Source organism: Hetaerina americana, unplaced genomic scaffold (genome assembly GCF_022747635.1).
Source record: "Hetaerina americana unplaced genomic scaffold, ioHetAmer1.1.p SCAF_2, whole genome shotgun sequence".
NCBI lineage: Eukaryota > Metazoa > Arthropoda > Insecta > Odonata > Calopterygidae > Hetaerina > Hetaerina americana.
The window spans coordinates 59,340,071-59,361,920 of record NW_027286763.1 but is presented as its reverse complement, the minus strand read 5'-3'; the positions used below and the strand labels follow the sequence as shown (position 1 = coordinate 59,361,920).

The window sequence follows — 21,850 nt, the reverse complement described above, 5'->3', positions numbered from 1 at the left end:
AAACTACTCATGAAATAAGGAGATACATTGAGCAGGACCCGGTTTTGTCAAGGTTTTTTTTGGAAGCTTCTGGATCACTCTTTTACGAAGATGGTGGCGACAAATCAACAAGTAAGTTTTTTTTAACAATAAGAGTAATTTATCATTATAGTATATATTAGTATATTATATTTATTACAGATATTTTTAATACTTTTGGTGACAGAAAATTATTGATGAAAATGATTACCGTTTGCTTTCCATTTTTTACCATTCGCATTTGAACTATTTCACCATATCTTTGCATCTGATTCTTGTTCCATAGCCATAAATGAAATTGAGAATATGAGGTGCATTCTATCAAAGGAAGGCTGATGTCAACTTGATATCGTTCAACATTACATGGATCATGAAAACGATACGGCAAGTGGGGGTAATTCATCGGAATCCAGAGATTCTATGCAAGAGTCTTCAAGTCGGTAAGCATCCAATGCGTTTCATTTAAACATTATCCCGAATGTAGACTTTCAGTTCCACATTTACCTTTCCTTTAACACAAGCCTAATGAATAAAACTCTGGAATTTCAATTACTATGCGTAATAACCTATAAATGAGCGAATGCATAATGAAATTCAACTCTAATCTTAGAGTAAGTAAACACACGCTCACCTCGCTCATTTAAGTCCCAAGGGCTTCCGTTTTGATTTGAAGTATAAGATGTAGCAATGATGGTATAAGTGAAAGACGACTAGCAATGGGGGATCTCATGGAAACCACATTTTCTAGTCTTCTCCCTTTAAACTTGCTTTCTCGTTCCTTGCGGATTGTTCTGGATTAAAGATAAGGTGGATGCTTAAGTGGATAACATATTTTATTGATTAAGTGATAATATATTTTCTGCTTTCAGCTGAATAGATTGTTTTACATTAGAACGTGAAAAAATATCTTTGAAGCAAAGAGCTTCCGTGGTAACTTATAAGATTTACTTTTTCATTATATGTTTTGGCGCTCTGGGTACTCATTTAATTATTGTTCAGGCATCGAAGGTAATACGAGGTCTGTTCAAAAAGTATCGTGACTTTTGTGTTTTTTCAAAAAATATTTATTTATTCATGAATATATATTTTGTCCCCCTCAAAGTAGTCCCTTTTAGATATTATACAAATGTGCGAACGTTTTTTCCAATCCTCGAAGCACTTCAAAAAATCATTTTTTGTGATTTTGTTCTGCTCCTGCTTCGATGCAGTCTTTTCTCGTCAATCGTAGCGTAGTGTCGTCCTTTCATGGGCCTCTTCAGTTTCGGGAACAAGAAAAAGTCACTGGGGGGCAGATCTGGTGAATACGGTGGCTACGGCATCATTAGTGTGTTGTTTTTGGCCAAAAATTCGAGCACAAGTAACGATGTATGAGCAGGGGCGTTGCCATGGTGCAAAAGCCAATTTTTGTCCTTCCACAATTCTGGGCGTTTGTGGCGGATTGCTTCGCGCAAATTGCGCATAACTTGCAGGTAATATTCCTTATTTACCGCTCTACCCTGTGGCAAGAACTCATGATGCACCACTTCCCTGCAATTGAAGAAAACTATAAGCAAAACATTCACATTCAACCGAATTTGGTGCGATTTTTTCGGTATTGGCTCGTGCTGTAGCTTCCATTGGGATGACTGAGCTTTAATTTCCACGTCATAACCATAAACCATTCGTCAACAGTTATGACCCTCTGGGGCAAATTTGGATCGTCGCGGACAGAGTCCAACACCTCATTAGAAGTGTTCACGCGTTGCTGTTTTTGGTCGAAATTGAGCAATTTTGGTACGAATTTCGCTGCGACCCGTCGTCTTCATGCCCAAATCATTGGTAAAAATCGAATGGCACGAGCCAATCGATATGTTTAGGTCCTTAGCAACTTCTCTAACGGTGATTGGACGATTGGTCAATGCTATTTTCTTCACTTCATCAATGTTTTCGTCTGTTGTTGACGTGCTCGGGCGTCCGGCACGCTCTTCGTCGTTCACATCTTCTTGGGCCTCTGAGACCATTTTGTGCCACCGAAAAACGTTTCTTCGGTCCTAAGTAGCTTCTCCATATGCCACAGTCAATATTCGGAATGCGCCCGCGCACTTAATTTCGTTTTTCACACAAACTTTGATGTAGATTCTTTGATCCATTTTTGGAACAGGCAAAAATCGAAGACAAGCCAAAACATGTCCAAGTAAAACAGCTGTCAAGTGAGAGACATAAGTACCAACATAACGCCACAAAAAATCGAAAATCAAATATACGTAATCCGCGGAAATTCAAAATTCGCGATACTTTTTGAACAGATCTCGTACACATAGTGAAGTATTGGAAGTGAAGCATCGGCTGACCTAATATACGAGATAAATAAAGCTATAGTATATTATAACAACTGGTGGAAAACTATTCAGAACTACCAACCCTTTAAAGTAAGTTGGATAGGATGCGGTGCTGTTGGATTCGGGTTGACCATTATATATGACCTTTTTCTTTGGGATGAAATATTTTCCTTATATGAGAAAGATAAGTTATCAAAATGAGTCTTTACTGTGACCTCTTCCACATTGCATGGGAAGCTATCCTTAGCCTCGCTGTTGCAGCATACAACCGCACAATCTTTTCTTTCCTTTTTGTTGCTCTTTGGCGATAACATAAACTTTGAGTGGAAAGGAATAGTACTTTATGAATTGTCTTCCAAGACGTCGAAGTTCGTTGGAGACGCGAGGCGGCTGTATAACCAGATATAACATATAACCTAAGACCGTGGGCTTTGATTTTGAGGAATGATGTCGTTGAGAATTTTACTTTGTATTGGTGAGTGGATGTTGACACATTATACTATAGAATTTTTGTGTAGAATTTTGTAAGAATGATCACTGAATTCCCTTTGCTAAAAATTTCATTTTTTATGATCTTGCGTATGTATTCTATTTATGAAATAATAATCAGTAAAAAGAAGTAGTAAAACCGTTGGAAATCCTACGAGTTCCGCGACCGGAAAATTTTCGCGCCATTATGTCTTAAATGGAAGTTTGGATATGGCTCCAAAGGTCTGAGATGGCGACATACGCAACGCACTATTTATAATTCTTCTTAAAAAATCTACGTATATCATGGCTGATCGATTCGATTGACGAAGATGAACCAGCCAAGTATATTACCGTGATTAAAGATATTACCAATTTCATTATTTTTTCATTGCTTATATTAACTACTGTTTTTCAATATCTGTATGTGAATGTGAAATATCTATTTTTGTCAAATCGTATTTAAAGTAATGATAATGAATTGAGCAACTAATTACTTTATCTAAAGTTAATATTCATGCAAAAACCTAAAGTTTCATAGTCACCGTGTACTTAATGTGGTCATTTGCTTATGCCGCTGAATTAAACGGATGAATTTGAGATATTTTCACTAATGACTTCATTACGCAGTATGGTGGTAACTGTCACTACAGAATAATTCTCGTCAAACTATAAATGGCATTTATTTTCCAAGAATAACTTAAATTGTGGCAAAACCAAAGGGGTCAATTTTCTTCCAAAGTACTGTCTTCAGTAGGAGCATCCGTTTGCCAAATTTTTTTATTTGCATTTAATTGCCCATCAAACTCCTGTAAATAGCGAGGTACCCGGTGGTGCCGCCGCCTGGCCAAGGACGAAAGAAAGTGGTTTGTTTGTGAACGTTCATCTTGGAGCTGCAACGGCAAAGTAAAGTTTAACCGATGAGGGTGTAAGACGGTGCCGTGAATGAAAGCAGGTACTCAACAAAATTTAATTTTGTCAATCGCAAATAAAGATCATTGAAAAATGGCAAGAGTTCAATGTTAGATAAAACGCTATGATGGCTAAAAATGCCATGGAAACGTTTTAAATTCCAATATATTATCAAAAACGTATTGATCGCCAAGATTCATAGACCAGGAAGAGGCATAAATTAATTACCAATGACGAACATTGCCAATAAATTCCGACCAATTAAAAGGAAATAGTGGCAGGTGCATTGAACATTTGGGTCAGTGTTTTAAAAATTCAGTTGCTCCTAATTGGTGTTTCTTTTTTTAAGTATGATGAATTAAATGGCTTTTTATGTTTTGTGGTAGCGGTTTGCCTGGCAGTACAGCATTCGGTGCTCTCAGATCCAATTTCCAGGGACCAAGTGACGTTCAATGAAGAGGAATGCAAACATGTGACAGAGGTAGGTACCGTCCGCCAATATTGGAGAGGCAAAAGTAGCTTGCACTATCTAGCATGATGAAATATGCAAGCGAACATACTTTTGTCTTTGGCGAGTGCCCTATTTTATGGAACGGGTTAAGTGTTACATAAAATGAACAATTATTTCTAATTTGGCCACTTTTTTATCATTAACTACTTAAAATTGCTCATTTCTTCGCTTATAATGAGTAGAATTTTATCATTTCATGTCCTTTTTTCCTTAATATTTTCTAGGTATTCCATCGGGAAAAAATTTTGTTATATAAGCGGATAGAAAAGTGATATATAATAGGTTATCCAGAAAAAAAGAGCGCAAGTTTTCTGAACAATGGGCGCTCGTAATGACCATTCGTAATCAAGAAAAGAGATTTTAAGCGAGTTATAACCTCTAGATGAAATGTATGAAATACACCGTCGTAGAGCTCAAGAACTTTAACGTGTGATCTAGAAAATTAAAAAGTGCTTACTGAATTGAATACGGAGGACGAGTATTCTACACCCTAATTTGGTCAATGATTGCCTTTCATGAACGAAGTTTAGTAGCAAACTTCGATCGTAGAGAGAATATCATTGACTAGTTTAGTAGTAAAATTTTTCCTTTGGCAGCATCTGCGGCAATGTGTTCACTATAATATGATATGAAAGCAACATTACTTTTTTCGTAATTCCCATGTCAAATTACTCATAGAGATAGCTTAAGTATGCATTTCCTTGATTGAGCGGACATTATAATTCTAGATATTAATTTAACATTCTATAAATGTAAACATATGTCAATATGGTGGCTAGGCAATATTGAATAGATTGCAAATATTATACTGTAACAAAGAGAAGATGAGTTTTGAGTGATATCGGAGCATTTACTCCGTAGTCAAAGAGAGACCAAACGCGAACTTTGAATGGATCATTAACGTGAAGTTTTTTCTTCGCAGGTAGTAAAGAGGAATTTCAAGTCATGCATCGGGGGACACTTTATTCCTGAAGATGAGGCTAGGAGAATATACAATGAAAGTCGATGTCCTATCTGCGCACATATATGCGGGTGAGTTTCGTTTTCAATATGATGCGAAAGAAGAGAAATAATTTTGCGGATTTCTCCACATCCATAGCATAGTATGCCGTACTCATTCCCTATAGAAATAATAAGAGAATAATTTGCGGGAGAACATTAAGATTTTCCGTTTAAATGCCTATTCCAAAATTATTACCATTGTAGACATACCCATCAGCGGATAGCTTGCAAGACTACGGATAATAGCACACGATATAGAGCACATAAACAAAGAACATTGCATGAAATAAATATCTTGATACACTGTTAAATTAATATATATTTCCACACTTGTTACTTCATGCTGTCTAAAATACCCGTTTCTTCTTACTCTGCGATAGGAGCCTGATCTTTTGTATTCCTAACGTTTTTAAGATAGAAAAGTTGCAGTAGCGTGAATCGTAATTTTTTTAGTGCTGTCAGAGTTGTTGCAGTGGTATGCCAGCAACATTTTGAAACTCTTACAAGATTTGATGATTAAATAAATATTGTTGAAGCGACTGGATACGGTATTTTTGAAAATAATATATCCGTGCTCAAGAATAATTGGTATTTATTCTTCATACAAATAGGATGAAATAATTAAATAATTGAGTTTATGTGGGATTCCTCATAGACAGCCTTCGATCTCCAGAAATGATAGGTGATAGATGCCTACTGGAGATCTTTCTTAATATGCAATTATGATTTCAATTAATGCTTAGGAATACTCCTCCATACATATAGTATGTGGTTTGCATCAAGAGAACATTTTGTATACTTGAATATGAATTTTTATCATACCACATTATTATTTTGATAAAGTTTACATTTTCAGAATATTGAAAAGGTGATACTGACAACAATGTTGAATCCTGTGTTGAAAATGCATGAGTGTATTCCGTTACATCTGCGACTGAGAAATTACCAGGAAGCGTAATAATTTAGAATAATTTTTAATTAACACTTTGATGATCCTTTTTGAAATAATTTGTTGTTTCTAATTATATTAAATTTTTTATTTCCAGTCAACTTCAGTCAATTTTGAAATGTACATACGATGCAGTAGAAGCTGACTATCCATGTAATGCGAAGATGCAAGGTGTCGGACGAAGATTTTTCCGTAGTATTTTCGAAGCTACGGGATCATTCTTTTGCGAAGATGGTGGCGACAAATTAACAAGTAAATTTCTTTTAATACTGGTGAAAGAAAACGATTTATGAAGATGATGACTGTTTGCTTTCCATTTTTTACCATTCGCATTTGAACTACTTCACAATATCTATGCATCTGATTCTTGTTCCATAGCCATGAATGATAATGAGAATATGAGGTGCATTCTATCAAAGGAAGGCCGATGTCAACTTGATATCATTCAACATTACATGAATCGTGAAAACAATTCGGCAAGTGGGGGCCATTCATCTGAGTCCAGAGATTCTATGCAAGAGTCTTCATGTCGGTAAGCATCCAATGCGTTTCATTTTCACCTTTATCCCGAACGTAGACTTTCAGTTCCACATTTACCTTTCCCTTAACACAATCCTAATGAATAAAACTCTGGAATTTCAATTACTATGCGTGATAACCTATAAATGAGCGAATGCATAATGAAATTCAACTCTAATCTCAGAGTAAGTAAACACACGCTCACCTCGCTCATTTAAGTCCCAAGGGCTTCCGTTTTGATTTGAAGTATGAGATGTGGCAATGATAGTATAAGTGAAAGACGACTAGCAACGGGGGATCTCGTGGAAACCACATTTTCTAGTCTTCTCCCTTCAAACTTGCTTTCTCGTTCCTTGCGGATGGTTCTGGATCAAAGTAAATGGATAAATGAATAAGCAGATAACATTATACTACTTATCTGTAAATTTCTGTTAAATACCGTTACAAAATATATTCGCGATAGGTTTAAAAAACCATCAACTCAATGTATGTATTACTGTAATGAATATCTGTAGTTTACTCATTGAAAATATAGAATCGCCGAGCAACGCAGAAGAGAGGAAAAAATATTAACTATTTGTAAAATATTAACTGTTTGATTTTGCTCACGTTAAGACTAGAGCTAACGCTTTCGAGCAATACCTTTAATATAAAATCGAGAGATAATCAGATATCTCTTTAAGAATGGATTTCATTAATTGGGAAAGTGTTATAGTTTTATTGATAACATAAATGGATTGCCAAAAATAGCAGTGCGTTTTATAACTGATAAGAATGAACTGTAAAATACTATTTCCCAAATTATCGAATCGGTAAATAATTGAATATTTATATTTATTTTCGTTTCGCACCCAGCTAGAGTGGTTCTAAGGATAATTAGCAAAAGGATGGACTGCAGGGCAAGTAATCGCTTAGGGGATGATCAGTTTGAGTTCACGAAGCGAAGAAGTACTCTTGATGATATTGTACTCGTAGTAATGAGATCACAAATAGAGAGTAATATAGAATACAATGAGACGAATTTAATTAATTAATTAAAAGGTCAATTTCCTTGCTTCATAGATTACGAGAAGGTGTTTAATAGAGTGGATTGCGAAAAAATAATGAATATATTGCCGAAAATAGGAATAGTTTTGAGAGATAGGAGATTAATCATCAAAATCTTCAGATATATATATAAAACAAATGTTTTTCAGAAAGAAAAAGGCTCAATTAAACGTTAATATATGAGGCAAAAAGTAGAATAGGTGGAACAGTTTACGTACACGTATATCGGAAGAATTTTCAACCGAAATGGACAAAGTAGGGAGGTCGGTAAAATTTTATTATGGAGCGTGTTTATCTACAGCGCGGAAGCAGGATGATAGGCGTAGATTGGAGACTTTTACAATATATTTGTGGAGAAGAATGGAGAAGTTGAAAAGGACAGAAAGAAAAACAAGCAAAGAAGTGGTTAGCATAATGGGGTAGGAGAGGGGACTTTAGATTGAAGACAGAAAAGATGGATGCAAAGCAATTTGATTGGCAATGGGATATTGAAGACTGTGATATAGGGAAGAATGTTAGGCAAACGGGGACGGGGCAAGGATATAGGATATTGGACGGTATGAAGGGAAGAAGGAAGTAAACAGAGATGGAGATGAATTTTGTTGTAGAGTAGGATGATGGGTTGCGTTTTGTTAGGAGTGACAACAGGAATAGTTGGTTGTTAGGTTGCATCTAAAACCTGCCTTAAGCGGTGGATTACAAGTAATAATGTATTTTCGCTAAATTTGCAATAGGATTAGGTATCTATTGGTAAGGATAAAATACCACAATGAAAGTACACTTCGATGTTTACATCATTGCAAAAATAATATTGTTTTCTAAATTGAATGTCGAAACTAAAGCGAGGGTCGGGTATATTTTTTACTATTTGAAGTTCTCTTTGCTGCCAAACAAACAATCAGGAGAACATTTCAATGTACATAAAGTTGAAACGATTTCCGATATTCTAGATAGGTTGGTGGTGGAATATTTTGAATGCTAAATTTGAAACCTAAAATGCGTGGTAAATTTCGTAAAAGATGCATGCAAAAGATCGTATTGCACATTTTTTCAAAATAATTGACGAATGAAAAATTACAAGAAACATAGTGGTGATTCTTGAGTGCTACTGACAGCTGCATGAAAAATAAAATGTTTCAACTAAGTAGTATTTGACTACACCATAAAGGTTATACTTTAATTTATAATTGAAAATCTTTACCTTTCTCTTTTGTAGTGTAATGATTGGCGGGGTGATCTGTTTGTCGAAGAAGGCTGAGTTGTGCAGCGATGAAACGGCAAATGTTTTGAACTCTTTTGCTGAATACTTCAAGAGGTCATCTCCTTGCTCAAAATATTTTTCCGAAAACTAGGGATTCATAAAACAGCAGCCCCGAGTGGGATGTCCTCGGTCCCTCCTCCGTCAACGAAATAATATAGGCATCATTTCCAGTTGAATCAGAATTGCTGTGGAGCAAAAATTATTATTGTTAGACACGTATGTCAATGTAATTAAGAAAAATTAAAATTTAAAACACGATACCGAGATTATATTTAAAACTTAAAAAAATATATTTATTTATAATTTGATAAAAAGAATCATGCGTCTTTCTTTAAAAATTATCAATAGGATTTCTGTCGTTTATTCATCCTTCGGAAAATGTTATATTTGACGCTAACCTAGAGTCAGATTGACATCGTATGCAGTTGAGAATATCATCATGACACTTAATTTAAGGCCTTCTGTTCCTATTCGGGTTGGCTCAATATAATAATATGCTTCGTAAAATTTAAAAAATACTCGCATTCATGAATAAACTGAAAATTTAATGTTTTTTTCGAAGTTGAATGGGATTTATATATAAGTTAATTATTATTTTTAGTTAGACCTTGTCCCCTCTAATTATCTCATAGAATGGTGAAGCGATTTAATTACTCACTGTCAAGAAACTATTTGGATTAAGATGCCATTTTAAATACGTTTCGCAGAATAAAGTGTTTCCATTGGATTCATAAACCATCGAAATTATTTTTCTTAATTCCCAATGGAGGGAGGGATATTATGTTACACTATGATTGCTAATAAACGAGATACGACGCTGAAATAAGGAAGAGGAATGAGGCAATCATGGTTTGGTATATCGATATAAAAAATATCTAAAAATACACTCGCACATTGCCTTGCAAGCCGCGATAACGACGTGAGGCGTCTTAGTCTCAAAGAGAAAAGCGGCAGTAGGCTGTGGTGTCCCTCATAACAGATGCACCAATGGAGGGTTAGTTTTTTGATGAGTTTTTTCTGATGTAATTTTCAACTTCTTATTTATTTGGCGGTTGTGGCGATTCACTTCCTTTATTTTTTCTCCTTTCAAGATGCCATAATATTGAGAAAAAACTGGCTAAATTTTAACAAAATTAAGCTCGCACATTTCCTTTACTAGTCGACACAAATTACTTGTGTGCACGAATTCAACACATCAGGTCGCTAATTGAAGCTATGGAAGCACTGATTCCCATGATTGTTAATGTGAAACGGACGTATAGATGGTGTTCTCCCAATTTGTGACAGTGGATGGGCGCGTATACCTTGAGAATTTTGCAGGATACATTTAACAGGCCTATTAAAAAATTATTGAGTTCACTCATCTTTAACGAAACATAAACTCAAATAACAGAAACCGAAACTCAAACTTCGAGGTAAGAAGTACACGTACTATATGATTTCCTATGGAAGAAATGCATGTATAATTTTTAGCGCAAGAGCTGACGATATCATAATCATCTTTGCCAGTAAGCATAAACTACCACTAAATACGGAGGCAAAATTTAGGCAGATATTTCTGGTAAATATTGGAGATATAAGGAGAAGAATGAGTGGGATAGGAAGGAGAATTTCATGAAAATATACAAGAGAATCTTTATGACAGCAGATACCGTCAAATTAGCGGCCTTTTGGGTGGATTTCCAGGCAAAAAATCATACGGAGAAAGTAGTTAATATATATATATAATCAACTGTATGAAATGATTGCAGGTGTACGTGGAAGAAAACACTTGATGGTGATAGCGCATTAAAACACCGTGATGGATGAAGGAAGTGACGGGAGTGAGGTGTGAGAGTACGGTTTAGACAAAGGAAAGAACGCTGAAGAAGGACGGTCAAGTTTTACATGAAAAATTCGAAAGTCACAACTAAAATCTCATTCAAACACCGCATTAGATGCAGTTACACGTGAAAAGTATCTGATTCTATTAGGTATACTGTCATAAGGCGTGGATTTAGAAACAGAATAAATTACCAAATCGAACAAATTGAACGGAAAAGAAGTACCGGTATTAATTTGAAAAAAAAGGGGAGGAATATTGCGACAGGAAGAGCAAAAGAAACGTGAGGATAACTTAAGCAACGGATAATGGAAGCTACAGCCGGAAAAGTATTCAATAGGAAAGAGCTACCAGCCGTAGACGATAAGTTAAAATAGAACAATAGTAAACTAAGGCGGTAAACTGTTAGTATGAAAGATACCCGGTGGTAACGATAGTATGAGAATCAGGAGAGTTCAATTAAACAAGGCGGGGTCCGCCAACGATGTAGAGAGATGAAAGAACTGTCAACAAAAAGTCGTCTTCGCTGATACAGATGGAATAGAAAAACATAGATGTATAATAGCACGAAATAGATACTAAACGATCAATTTATATTATAGATATTCTATGCCAGTGAGTCAGAGAATGGGAAGATTATACCGATCTTAGAGTCAGGAATATTGTTTTACCGAATAGGAAAGGCAATTAAGTAAATTATTTCGAGCAAGGTTGTGGTGTCATGCAAATAGGTGACACTCTGTTCCCCTTGACTTACCTATGTGTGGCGTGAGTGCTGTAAGGCACGAGGTTGAGGGTATGAGGTGGGAGAGAGTGTGTGTGAGAGAGAGAGAGCACGTAAAAGGTAGACCTGCCTTCGATGCAAGGGGAGTGACCGAATTAGTAATGACGGGAAGTTACGACCCCTAAGGAAAGTAAAGGCTCGCGGGTTATGCGAAATCATCGATTTGCCAGTTTGACCGACCTGGTGAACTACTGGAGATTTAAAAAGAAAGATCCCTACAACCTTATATGTCTTCGAACGCAAGACCTCCCACAACTGATATTGAAAGAGAATTATTTCATATTCTTTAATTACAATTCCTACGTCCTATCCTACTGACTGATCACAACTGAATTTATTTTTACAGTCCGCACCACAAGAAAAACTGATACATTATAGATAACGCGGATATATTTTGCCATTGCGGTAATATAATCGTGTGAAAATGAGATCTCATCAAACTTGAACGACTACTTCTGTAGACCTGTGTCCACTTCCATTGGTGTTTGCAAAAGCGTTTCGGCGATGGCGATTCAGACTGTTGAAGCGCATCTATTACGCGCGCCTCGTTTTTGTCAGGTGCCATTTAATACCGTTTTCCATCTAAACTGTCGCTTCTCCGTTTCGTTTATGTTAAACAACTTTTCCCCCTTCTCTTAGTAGTGGGCATGATCAGAGAAACTCGATCCGTCGAGAAACTCATTTTGGTGGATAGTGTGTTTATAAACCTAGAACTCACTCATTATATGGGAGCTTGCGATCTTAAAAACTTGGTTTTCGTGTAATACAGGGTTCGTACAATAAGTATCGGCACTGGTTTGCTTTAGCTTCAACGGAGCGGTGGAAGGGGGTCCGATCGGTCGGCTCGGTTGAGAGGTCCCCCACCACTTCAGTTCAGTCGCCTACGGGCATGCGTAGAGACAGGAGGTGGATTTTTGTGACGTGTCATTGTTTGTGGTGTCGTCGCGCCACCATGGAGCGCACCGTCGAGCAACGCTACGCTGTGAAGTTTTGAGTTTAACTCGGGAAATCCGCGTCGAAGACCCTTGAACTCATTAAACAGGCTTATGGGGATGATGCCTTAAGCCGCATATGAGTTTTTGAGTGGCACAAAATGTTTAAGGAAGTCCGGGAGCTCGTCTAAGACGAGCACCGCGTCGGACGCCCGACGACCGCTCAAACCGATGCTCAGATGGCCAAAGTGAAAAAAGGTTTTGGACTCTGACAGGCGTTTAACCATTGCCATTATCAGTGAGGAGCCCTTTCAGTCGGAACCGTCCAAACCATTGTAATAGAGGATCTTGCGATGAGGAAAGTGTGCGCGAAGCTGGTGCCGAAAGTCTTGAGCGAGGAACAAAAATGGTCTCGGGTGGAAATTTTGCAAGAAATTTTCGACTTCGTCCAGGAAGATGAAAATTTTCTCACCAACGTTATTACCGGCGATGAAAATGAGGTATTCCAGTAAGACCTGGAAACAAAACGTCAAAGTTCAAATTGGCACACGCAGGGGTCCCCGCGTCCAAAAAAAGCTCGGATGTCAAAATCCAAAATCAAAACCATGCCGTTTGTTTTTTTCGACCAACGTGGCATTGTTCACAAGGAGTTTGTACCTACTGGAACGACCGTAAATGCTACGTTTTATGTGCAAGTACTGACACGCCTGCGAAATCGCACGCGACCAGCCATCGCGAAGAATTGGCAACTTCATGACAACGTGCCGTGTCACGGTGCGATTGTTGTGCGGCAGCTGCTGACGAAATTCGGCGTGGCAACGTTGCCTCAACCCCCCCCCTTACAGGCCTGACCTGGCTCCACCTGACCTTTTCTTGTTTCCGTGAATAAAAGGGAGCTCAAATGATATCGGTACGACAAAGGCTCTCAACTGTATTCCGGAAACCGACTTCTAGCGGGCTTTTGACGACAGTGGCAGACGTGCCGAACTAAGTGTATCGATGCAGGAGGAATGTATTTTGTAGATTATTAAGCAATTGTAATGATAACTGAATTAAATTTATATTTTTGGAACCATTCCCGATATTTATTGTACGGACCCTGTAGTTGAGGAATAAAAAGTAAAACGACGGATTGCGCTTACTTTTAGAATTTATTCAAGTCGAAAATGGTAACAGTATCGTGGGAAGGGCTGGGAGAAGTAATAAAAATAGTGGGGAACTGATTAAGCCAGATTAGCGGATAATCAAGCTTTGATCCAAGGGTTTGCAATTGCTGTAGATTTAAAGGCATGAAATGAGAATTGATCATAATCGAGGTAGGGGTAGGAAAAATATAGGAATGTTGGGCGGAATGAATAGGGGGAGAACATGTATGCGTATTTGTAGAACATTTTTAGTTGAGTGGGGTGTTGGGTTCCCCCATTTTAGGCGAGGATTAGAAACGTTGGAGTGCACTGCTTGTGTGCTCTCAGCACACAAGCAGTGCACTATCAGTGCACTGCACAAGCAGTGTAATGCGTCTCCTTTTATTCTTCGTAATGTCTTCAGATCACGACCTCTCGACGGTGATGTCGGCAATAATTTCCACATCGTCAGAGATTACTAGATTGAGTTTCAAGTCCTGAGAAGAGCTTTTGGTATTTTCTCACCATTTTGAATTGGAAGCATTTCAACTGTTCGTCTCATCCGAAAACGCCGTAAGACCAGTGCTTAACTAATATCACCACCACCCAGAGGGATGTCGTCGTTGAGCCTATTGACAATTTTAGGTAAGTAATATTTATTAATCTTCGTCCAAAAGTCTCTAATAATGTCATATTCTGTTGTTGTTTATTTGCATGAAGCCGAAGAGGAAATGGGGCTTTTCTACTAATTTTCGTTTAAATCGTTGTTTTGATGATAGAACAGTGCCTACTTTATTTGTTACTTTGTTGCGTTAAATAAGACAAATATGGGACCGATATTGCGTTTGCTTCGGAGCAAGGACTCTGGAATAAAATTCATTGACATTAAGTTGCTCAAAATTTTATTTCGACAGTGATACGGGCCCAGGTTTCTATGTTTTTCATCATTACTCTGAAAAATTTTCCATATTTAAAATGATAAAACTAGTGAATACCGCTGACCATAGAAAATGACACCATATGCTTTGCGAGTATTTAGGAACAATACTTTAGTTTGTCTGAACATGAAATTACCATAGGATTTCAATGACCTTAGTGTTCGAGCATTTGCTAATTTTATGTATTCTTAAATTGAGTGTACTCATAATGAAATATTAACTATGAAATTTAAAAAATAAATAATATGGTCGACAATTAAGAGAAAATGACTTACATAAGAAATAATATACCTCTTGTGTGGTTGACGCCAAAAAACAGTATGAGAAGCAATATTGCGCGCGGGAATAAAGGGGAATGGAGGAATAGAGGTAAGAGAGGCATTGTGTCTACAGCGAACATTGCTGATGATCCTTGCTCTTCCTTTTTCAGGTGTTTTTATAACATGCTCAACACTTGTATTCTCTGATTCATTTGAATCATCGCCGGATTAAGAGATGCAGCTGAAAGTATATTTCGAATGCCGGCGTAAGATTCGAGTGAGTATTTCTTTAATGCTCTTTTAAATATTGGTACAACAAGTTATGCCTTATATTATCATGATAACATGCATAAAAAAAGAGTAGTAAAGAGTCTCCGGAAAGTACCAGGGATCAGTTGAGTGTTATCAGAGGAAGAGGCTGCATGCTTTGCGGTAAACATGTTCGCAATCGCCCGGGAAGTGGTTGCATCGCAGTATGGTAATGCGAGCAAGTATTGTCCATCTATATGAGCGCTGTAGTCATATCCGCTTCCTTCCTAGAGTGTAGATGTATGCATAATATTATAAAGTATTTGTTTAGATGATCTTTAGCCCAAAACTTTCAAATCCATTCGTTTAGAGTGAAAGAAGTGGTTGGTATCAACGTCTGCAACTGGGCACCTTTTTTCGGGAGGACCAAAATGATGAGATGCGTGCAATATTTTAAGCATGGGCAAAAATTCCAATCTTTCTTAGCCAGAAGGTGTCATTTCAAATCTTTAGCAATTGAATGTACATAAATTAAATAATATAATGGTAAAAATTTTTTTTTTTAATATAGGACAACTTTTAGTGCTAGAATAGCCAAGGAAAATTTTAAGTTCTCTTCTTGTCTAATGACGTTTTTAATACAAGGTCTGTCCGCAAAATATCCAGCCATGTAAAATTTTGATAAAATAAGCCTACCTAGAACAATGATACTTTAGACACCTGTGGAGTGTTCCCTTTGGACGTCACTCACATATCTCAGCGTCCCTTCTGATTTTTTACAAAAATCAGCGAATTTTTTTTCAAAATAGTCATAAGCTACCTCGTAGTATTCTGCTTTATCTCATCCTCCGACTTTTTGGAAGACTAAACTTTTGTTTCAGGGTCAAAGCCGTACACTCATGACTCGTCTTCAGTTAGGACCGTTTTAAGAAAATCTGGGTCATCGTTTGCGGCTTGGATCAAGTCCCTTACAACTGCAGGTCTAAACTCATGACGTTAAGACATAAAAGAGAATGCGATGAGACTGCTGATGACTATTCCAACAGAAGACTTTGCCGATTGTTTTGAAAGTTTGAAGAGACGCTGAGATAAGTATCTAAGGTCCCAAGGGGAGTCATTTAAAGGAAACTAAGGCCTCCTTTTTCCAAGTAGACTATTTTTCACAAAATATTGCAAAAATTTCCGTTTTTATGAATAGAATCTGATATACTATCGCCCGATAGACTCAACAAAATATTGCATGAAATTTCTCGATATTAATTTACTTAATTGTAATCCATGTCGAATTTTTTGTTCAAAATGTTTCATAACGTTTCATTCAATAAAATGGGGTGCCAATATGGGCTTGAGAATGCCAAAACCCGTCCAATAATTATATTCAAGATTAACTTCACAAATCCTAACTTAAACATACCTATGAATCAAAATATTAACCTATATGAAATAGCTACGTCAATTCATTTACACGTAAAATGGAGTTTCTATACCACAGTGCAATAACGTAACATTTCAAACATACAATAATATTTCAAGGAAGAAATCGAAATCACAAGTACGCTATTAAAAGATCTGACAGTTGAAGACATAAACATGTCGTGCTTCTTTCGACAGATGCACGATATCTTTACAAGACACAGTTCATTCTGTTGAACTTTCTGATATCTATTATCCCTAAACAATTGCGGGAAGAACTTTAAGGTTCTAGTATTTGGGAGATGAGGTGTATTTCATACGCTTTGCTGTGCTTTGCGCTGTGAAAACCGGAGCTTTTTTATCCGGTGGGATTGTATTCTCAGGCGACGTGTATTCGGAGACATGAAAGATATACATTTTTAAGTATGCTTCAGGGCCATCATCGGATGAGATAATGGATGGGAGAAGACAATTTTGAATTATAATAATTTAGACATGCTCCTAATTAATAACAATTCCTATCGTCTTTTATGAATAGATAACATACATTATGCTTTTTTATTTCAGGTCCAAAGAGATTTGTTCAAAGATTGTAATTATAATCACTTTGCAGCCTTAGAATTGAATGAGACAAGGCGGTTGTATGACAACATTAAATGCGTCGAGTGCATGCATGTCTGCAGGTGAGAAAAAGCTTTTCGTGGAAAAATGGTAGGTTTTGTTTCGCGTTATTATTTTTCAGGAGAAGTGTTTCTCTTGTAAAAAACTGCGACCTAAACTATAATTCTTATTTTCCGAAGAATTATCTTATCTTAAAGCAATGTTTTTGTGTCGGTTTATAGGCAATAGGTATAATTCAGCAAAAGAGATGCCCAATAAATATAATAACTCCATTATTTTTCGAAGTGTATCTCAACCAATTAATGGCTTTTCTCCTGTTTTTTTCTATAAATATGTATCCTTAATTAATAAAAAAAAGTTTGCACCCTGAAATGCCAAAATGATTAACTTTTAATGGATGCCGTTGTATTTTGTAATCATTGTATACAATGATTTATGCAGTCGCGAATTTCCTTGAAGTGAGTCTAAGGAACCTATCTAGGTAAATTGTATTGCCATCTAAAAATTGGTTCATTTCGAAATCATAAAAGCAGATATTATTATTTCTCAAACTAAGAACAGATTAAAAGTAAACTTGATTATAACTGGATATCTTGTGCTAAAGACTATTTATTGTTTCTATAGCCTTACCCGAATTATCCATACACGTATCAGTATGCTACAAGTAAATTTGCACTCTTTCGTACATTAGCACGCCCATGCTTACAAAGCTGTACTTAAGTAGAGGCGATGAACATATTAAAGGATAACATAAATGATGAATCCACCCCGAAAACCCTGTGAATGTTGGCTAAATACTTGGGAAGGAGCATATCTATGCATTATATCGTTGCTCGTAATTTTAGGATGTGGCAAAGCGTACGTGTGAGAAATTCAATAAAGATAATAGTGCGACTGAGGAGGATATTGACACGTAGTATGGCTACTTGAGGTTTAGAAGCCACGTTATTACTGCAGTGGAGAGACAGTAAAATGACAATTTGTAACGCTCGTAAGTAGAAACAGTTAATAAAGACCTGATGAATCATTGAATCGAAGAATAAGGTGTTTATTAACGCTAGGGTACCTCAAGAGTCCTCACTGAGTGTCTAAGAAACGGTTTATGTTTCAATTGGAAATCATGCTTTGCAACTTAAAATAACAATAAAAGTATTAATAATACTCAAATTCTTAGCATAAATTTTATCTGCATCTATGTGAAGTATTAAAAACTAATTTTATACCATTTTATCGCAGAAAGCAAGATAATATCACGGAGTGCATTAGGGAGTCCGCCTTGGCCTTGCAGTTACTCTCCAATAGGTCAGCTCACATGGTTCCGTTTGCGGAAAAGTTATTCGAAACAGCGATTTCAACGATTTGTGATAATGACGGCAAAATGATAACTGGTAGCAAGTTACTTGATTAAAATGGTCATGAATGAGACTAAGTCTACTGCTATGCACAATTGTTTTTATTAATATATTTACATCTTCTCTCATTGAACCTACTGCACATTTCAGTATATGACGATGAAGATAATAAAAACTGCATTAAGAAGAGTTGGCAGGAATGCAAAGCTCGTTTGGAAAGGGTTGATGACCTGGAGTCTGTTGCTTTCTGTGACATTGAAGACGAAGAAATTGAACATTATACAAAAGATTTTATTTGTCAGTAAGTATGGCCAAATGAGGAACACATTTTCTTAAATATTTTACTATTTTACCATAAGAGCATGCATTAGCTAATGGGTTTTTTACCGGGTAAAGTAGATGTCGACTGAATGACAATATATTTTTTGCCTCTCTTAGCAAAACACATCCTGACATTAGACATTCGTTCCGCGCAAAATATCTATATCATTTCTATCCCTTTCTCACTTACACAAAGTTTTCCCCTCCATCAAATACTTAAATATCCCATCACCAATCAAACTGATATGCGTCAACCTTTCCCGCTGTTTCAGAGTTCTCCGAAAAATTCTCACTCCTCTCCCACCACGCCGAACGCGTCTCGTTTCTTCTTTTCTTTCTATTCCATCTTTTACATTCACCACACCCACATCTCAAAAGCCTCTAATCGACACATCACCTTGGTTCAACGTCTAAGGCGTAGTAAAGCAGGCTATACGAGGGCGGTTCAATAAGTACCCGTGTTTGACGACGAAGGGCGTTCCTGAGGAAAGCTTATGTTATTATCGTGTGCTGCCATCTATCAAACGGCGTCAAACAAATTTAAGACTGACATAAAGGTTAGTTTGGATTTGGCAGCCATTCCAGTGAGAAGTTTTTCGTGATTTTCGCTAAGATGAAAAAAGAGCAGTATCGTTCGGTAATTCGCTTTTTGTTTTTGGATGGGAAGAAATAAGAAGAGATAAAAGCAAAGTTGGATGCTGTTTGTGGGGACACTTCGCCATCTATGACCACAGTTAGATATTGGTTCAACGAATTTAAACGTGGGCGAACATCTGTTTTTGATGAGGAGCGACCAGGACGCCCGGCAGACGTGGTTACCGAGGAAATTATTCCAAAAGTCCACGCCATGATTCTCGCTGATCGACGAACGAAAGTGCGCGAAGTAGCAGAGGTCGTGGGTGTGTCGACCGGAACGGCAATTAATATTTTACATGATAAGTTTGCGATGAAAAAATTGTTGGACCGATGGGTGCCGCGATTGCAATTTCACCACGATAACGCACCAGCACATTCATCCGGAGTTGTCGCCGCCAAACTGCATGAACTACGGTATGATTTGCTGCCGCATCCCCCGTATTCACCCGATCTGGCTCCCTGCGACTGTTACTTATTCCCGAATATGAAAATGGCTCGCGGGAAAAATTTAGCTCAAACGAGGAAGTTATCGCCGAGACAGGGGCGTATTTCGACAAATCCTATTTTTGGAGGGGTTAAAAAAATGGCCGGAACGTTGGGAGAAAAGTATCTTTCTAAAAGGGGTCTATGTTGAAAAATAAAAAATTTTTTTTTTTGAAAAAATGGTTTCTTCATTTCTAACACGGGTACTTATGGAACCGCCCTCGTATACACCAAAGGCTTCATTAATGTTTTCTTAGCATCTTTACTCAAATCTCACTGCCATCGATTCCCTTCTCTTTGTGATAGCTTATTTGCCTATCGTAATTCTTCTCCTTACTTCTTTATTCCTTTGCCGATCTTAGTTCACTGGCGATGTAGGTAAAAAGCTTCCCATTCCTTAGTGTTTGCTGTTCTATTAAAAATTTACCTTAGCCTCCGTTTTTCTCGAAAAACCCATACACTTTGTTTTGTTTACATTTATTCCTATTCCACCACATTCACACTTATTTTATAATGTGCGCAGTCTTTCGCAATCTCTTGGCAGACTGGCAAAACAAAGCTATTCCCGAAGTCACACCTTATTCCTTAACCATAGCCCCCGACCTCATCACCATCTTTTCCATCACCCACCGTCGTGTTACAATACATCGTCTCTGTCTGATATTTCCTTACAGGAACTCCCACAACTGTTTCCTCTAATTCAACGTATAATCCGTGTACTCCTTCCTCCCTATGATTCCTTGGTGGCATGTAGACATGAATTATGACCATGTTCGACGGTTAACTATTTTATATTAATGACGGTATTAATGCTAATTTATTCATAGAAATCTTTTGAAAACCTTTCGACTTTCACAAATAATTCTACCTTTTCATTGTCACATTGCTACAGGAAAATATTGGACTTTCTGGAATGCGCCGAGAGAGGTGTTAAATCATGCTCAACAGATGTCCAAAATTCTGTTACCATCTTAATGACGAAATTAAGAACTATGGAGCCATGTTCTCAATATTTCTGAAGAATGGAAGAAATGTACATAAAACATACTGCTCTTTGGAAATTAAGCAGTCCTCACTAATTAGTTCTTACTGTGTTAAAATATGCAACTCTAATTAATGTAATCAACCAGTTTGTGACTCATGATATTCCCTATTCTTCGACTGGAATTAATAAGAGATCTACAAATGATTTTTTTGGATAATACAATCTTGTATATGCTATGTAAAATAAATTTACAATTAAAAAGTTTATCATTTTTATTTACAATACTTATCAGCGTGCAATGCTTCATATTTTTCATAAAAATGTTCAAGGTTGATATCAAAGTATAAACCCAACCATTTAAAATGAAATAAATCAGCTAAAATTTTTTGTGCTCATCTTCGTTGACTAATCTATTGATACATATATGTTTCAATCGCAAAAACGTATTCTGAAAATTGTGACATGAGAAATAGAAAAGTTTCACTGAAACCCATCGTATTCATCTTAAATCTGTTTCTTTAGGTGCTTATCTCCAGCCTCACCGTATTATCATATATGGAAATTCAGCTCTTCATATTAGTTCTCCCAAAAATACTCGGAATCAAAAAAGTCTTGTTTACTCATGAAGATGAAGCATAGCACATGACATTTTTAGACTCTGTTTCACTGCATTTATCATTTGTGTCCTTAAATGCAAGATGGGAAAAGAAAAGTTTTATCTTGACATGCGCATTACATTTAGGTTAATTTCAATTGTCCTTACCTTCTATTTTAGGGCAGCCGGTCGGAAATTACGATATGGAAACAAACCCTCAAAGGTAAACAACTTTAAAGGAAAAAAAGATGAAGCAAAATATTTCTGACGATCTAGTTCTGGCGTTTTAGTTTTTTTAAATATTGAGATTTTGTTCAAAACATCATAGGA

At 36.8% G+C, this 21,850-nt stretch overlaps 2 protein-coding genes across 3 annotated transcripts; both read left to right on the top strand.

Moving 5' to 3' along the window:
- The first annotated feature begins 325 nt into the window (after positions 1 to 325).
- LOC139687763 (uncharacterized) lies at positions 326 to 9,657 on the top strand. Of its 2 annotated transcripts, none has more exons than XM_071585047.1 (6): positions 326 to 458; positions 4,103 to 4,201; positions 5,154 to 5,259; positions 6,276 to 6,430; positions 6,557 to 6,710; positions 8,961 to 9,657. In XM_071585047.1, the coding sequence occupies exons 1-6, from the start codon at positions 389 to 391 to the stop codon at positions 9,094 to 9,096; spliced, it is 720 nt and encodes a 239-aa protein (XP_071441148.1). In that variant the 5' UTR covers positions 326 to 388; the 3' UTR covers positions 9,097 to 9,657. The 2 variants fall into 2 exon arrangements, with proteins under 2 accessions (XP_071441148.1, XP_071441149.1); XM_071585048.1 differs by lacking the exon at positions 326 to 458 and adding an exon at positions 2,653 to 2,811 and having other exon boundaries at positions 8,961 to 9,655.
- A 4,492-nt stretch (positions 9,658 to 14,149) lies between these two features.
- On the top strand, positions 14,150 to 21,192 carry LOC139687703 (uncharacterized). Its single transcript, XM_071584957.1, has 6 exons — positions 14,150 to 14,312; positions 15,036 to 15,142; positions 17,095 to 17,210; positions 18,385 to 18,536; positions 18,651 to 18,801; positions 20,833 to 21,192. Exons 2-6 carry the CDS (start codon positions 15,101 to 15,103, stop codon positions 20,957 to 20,959), a joined length of 588 nt encoding a protein of 195 aa, XP_071441058.1. The 5' UTR covers positions 14,150 to 14,312; positions 15,036 to 15,100; the 3' UTR covers positions 20,960 to 21,192.
- Positions 21,193 to 21,850: the final 658 nt, after the last annotated feature.

Excerpts from the sequence above, each read along its gene's own strand:
- LOC139687763 (XM_071585047.1), top strand. The coding sequence starts at position 389 with ATGAAAACGATACGGCAAGTGGGGGTAATTCATCGGAATCCAGAGATT. Across the intron at positions 4,202-5,153 it reads CAAACATGTGACAGAGGTAG|TAAAGAGGAATTTCAAGTCA; the intron begins GTACCGTCCGCC and ends CTTCGCAGGTAG. Across the intron at positions 5,260-6,275 it reads ATCTGCGCACATATATGCGG|TCAACTTCAGTCAATTTTGA; the intron begins GTGAGTTTCGTT and ends TTTTATTTCCAG.
- LOC139687703 (XM_071584957.1), top strand. The coding sequence starts at position 15,101 with ATGCAGCTGAAAGTATATTTCGAATGCCGGCGTAAGATTCGA. Across the intron at positions 15,143-17,094 it reads AATGCCGGCGTAAGATTCGA|GTCCAAAGAGATTTGTTCAA; the intron begins GTGAGTATTTCT and ends TTTTTATTTCAG. Across the intron at positions 18,537-18,650 it reads TGACGGCAAAATGATAACTG|TATATGACGATGAAGATAAT; the intron begins GTAGCAAGTTAC and ends TGCACATTTCAG.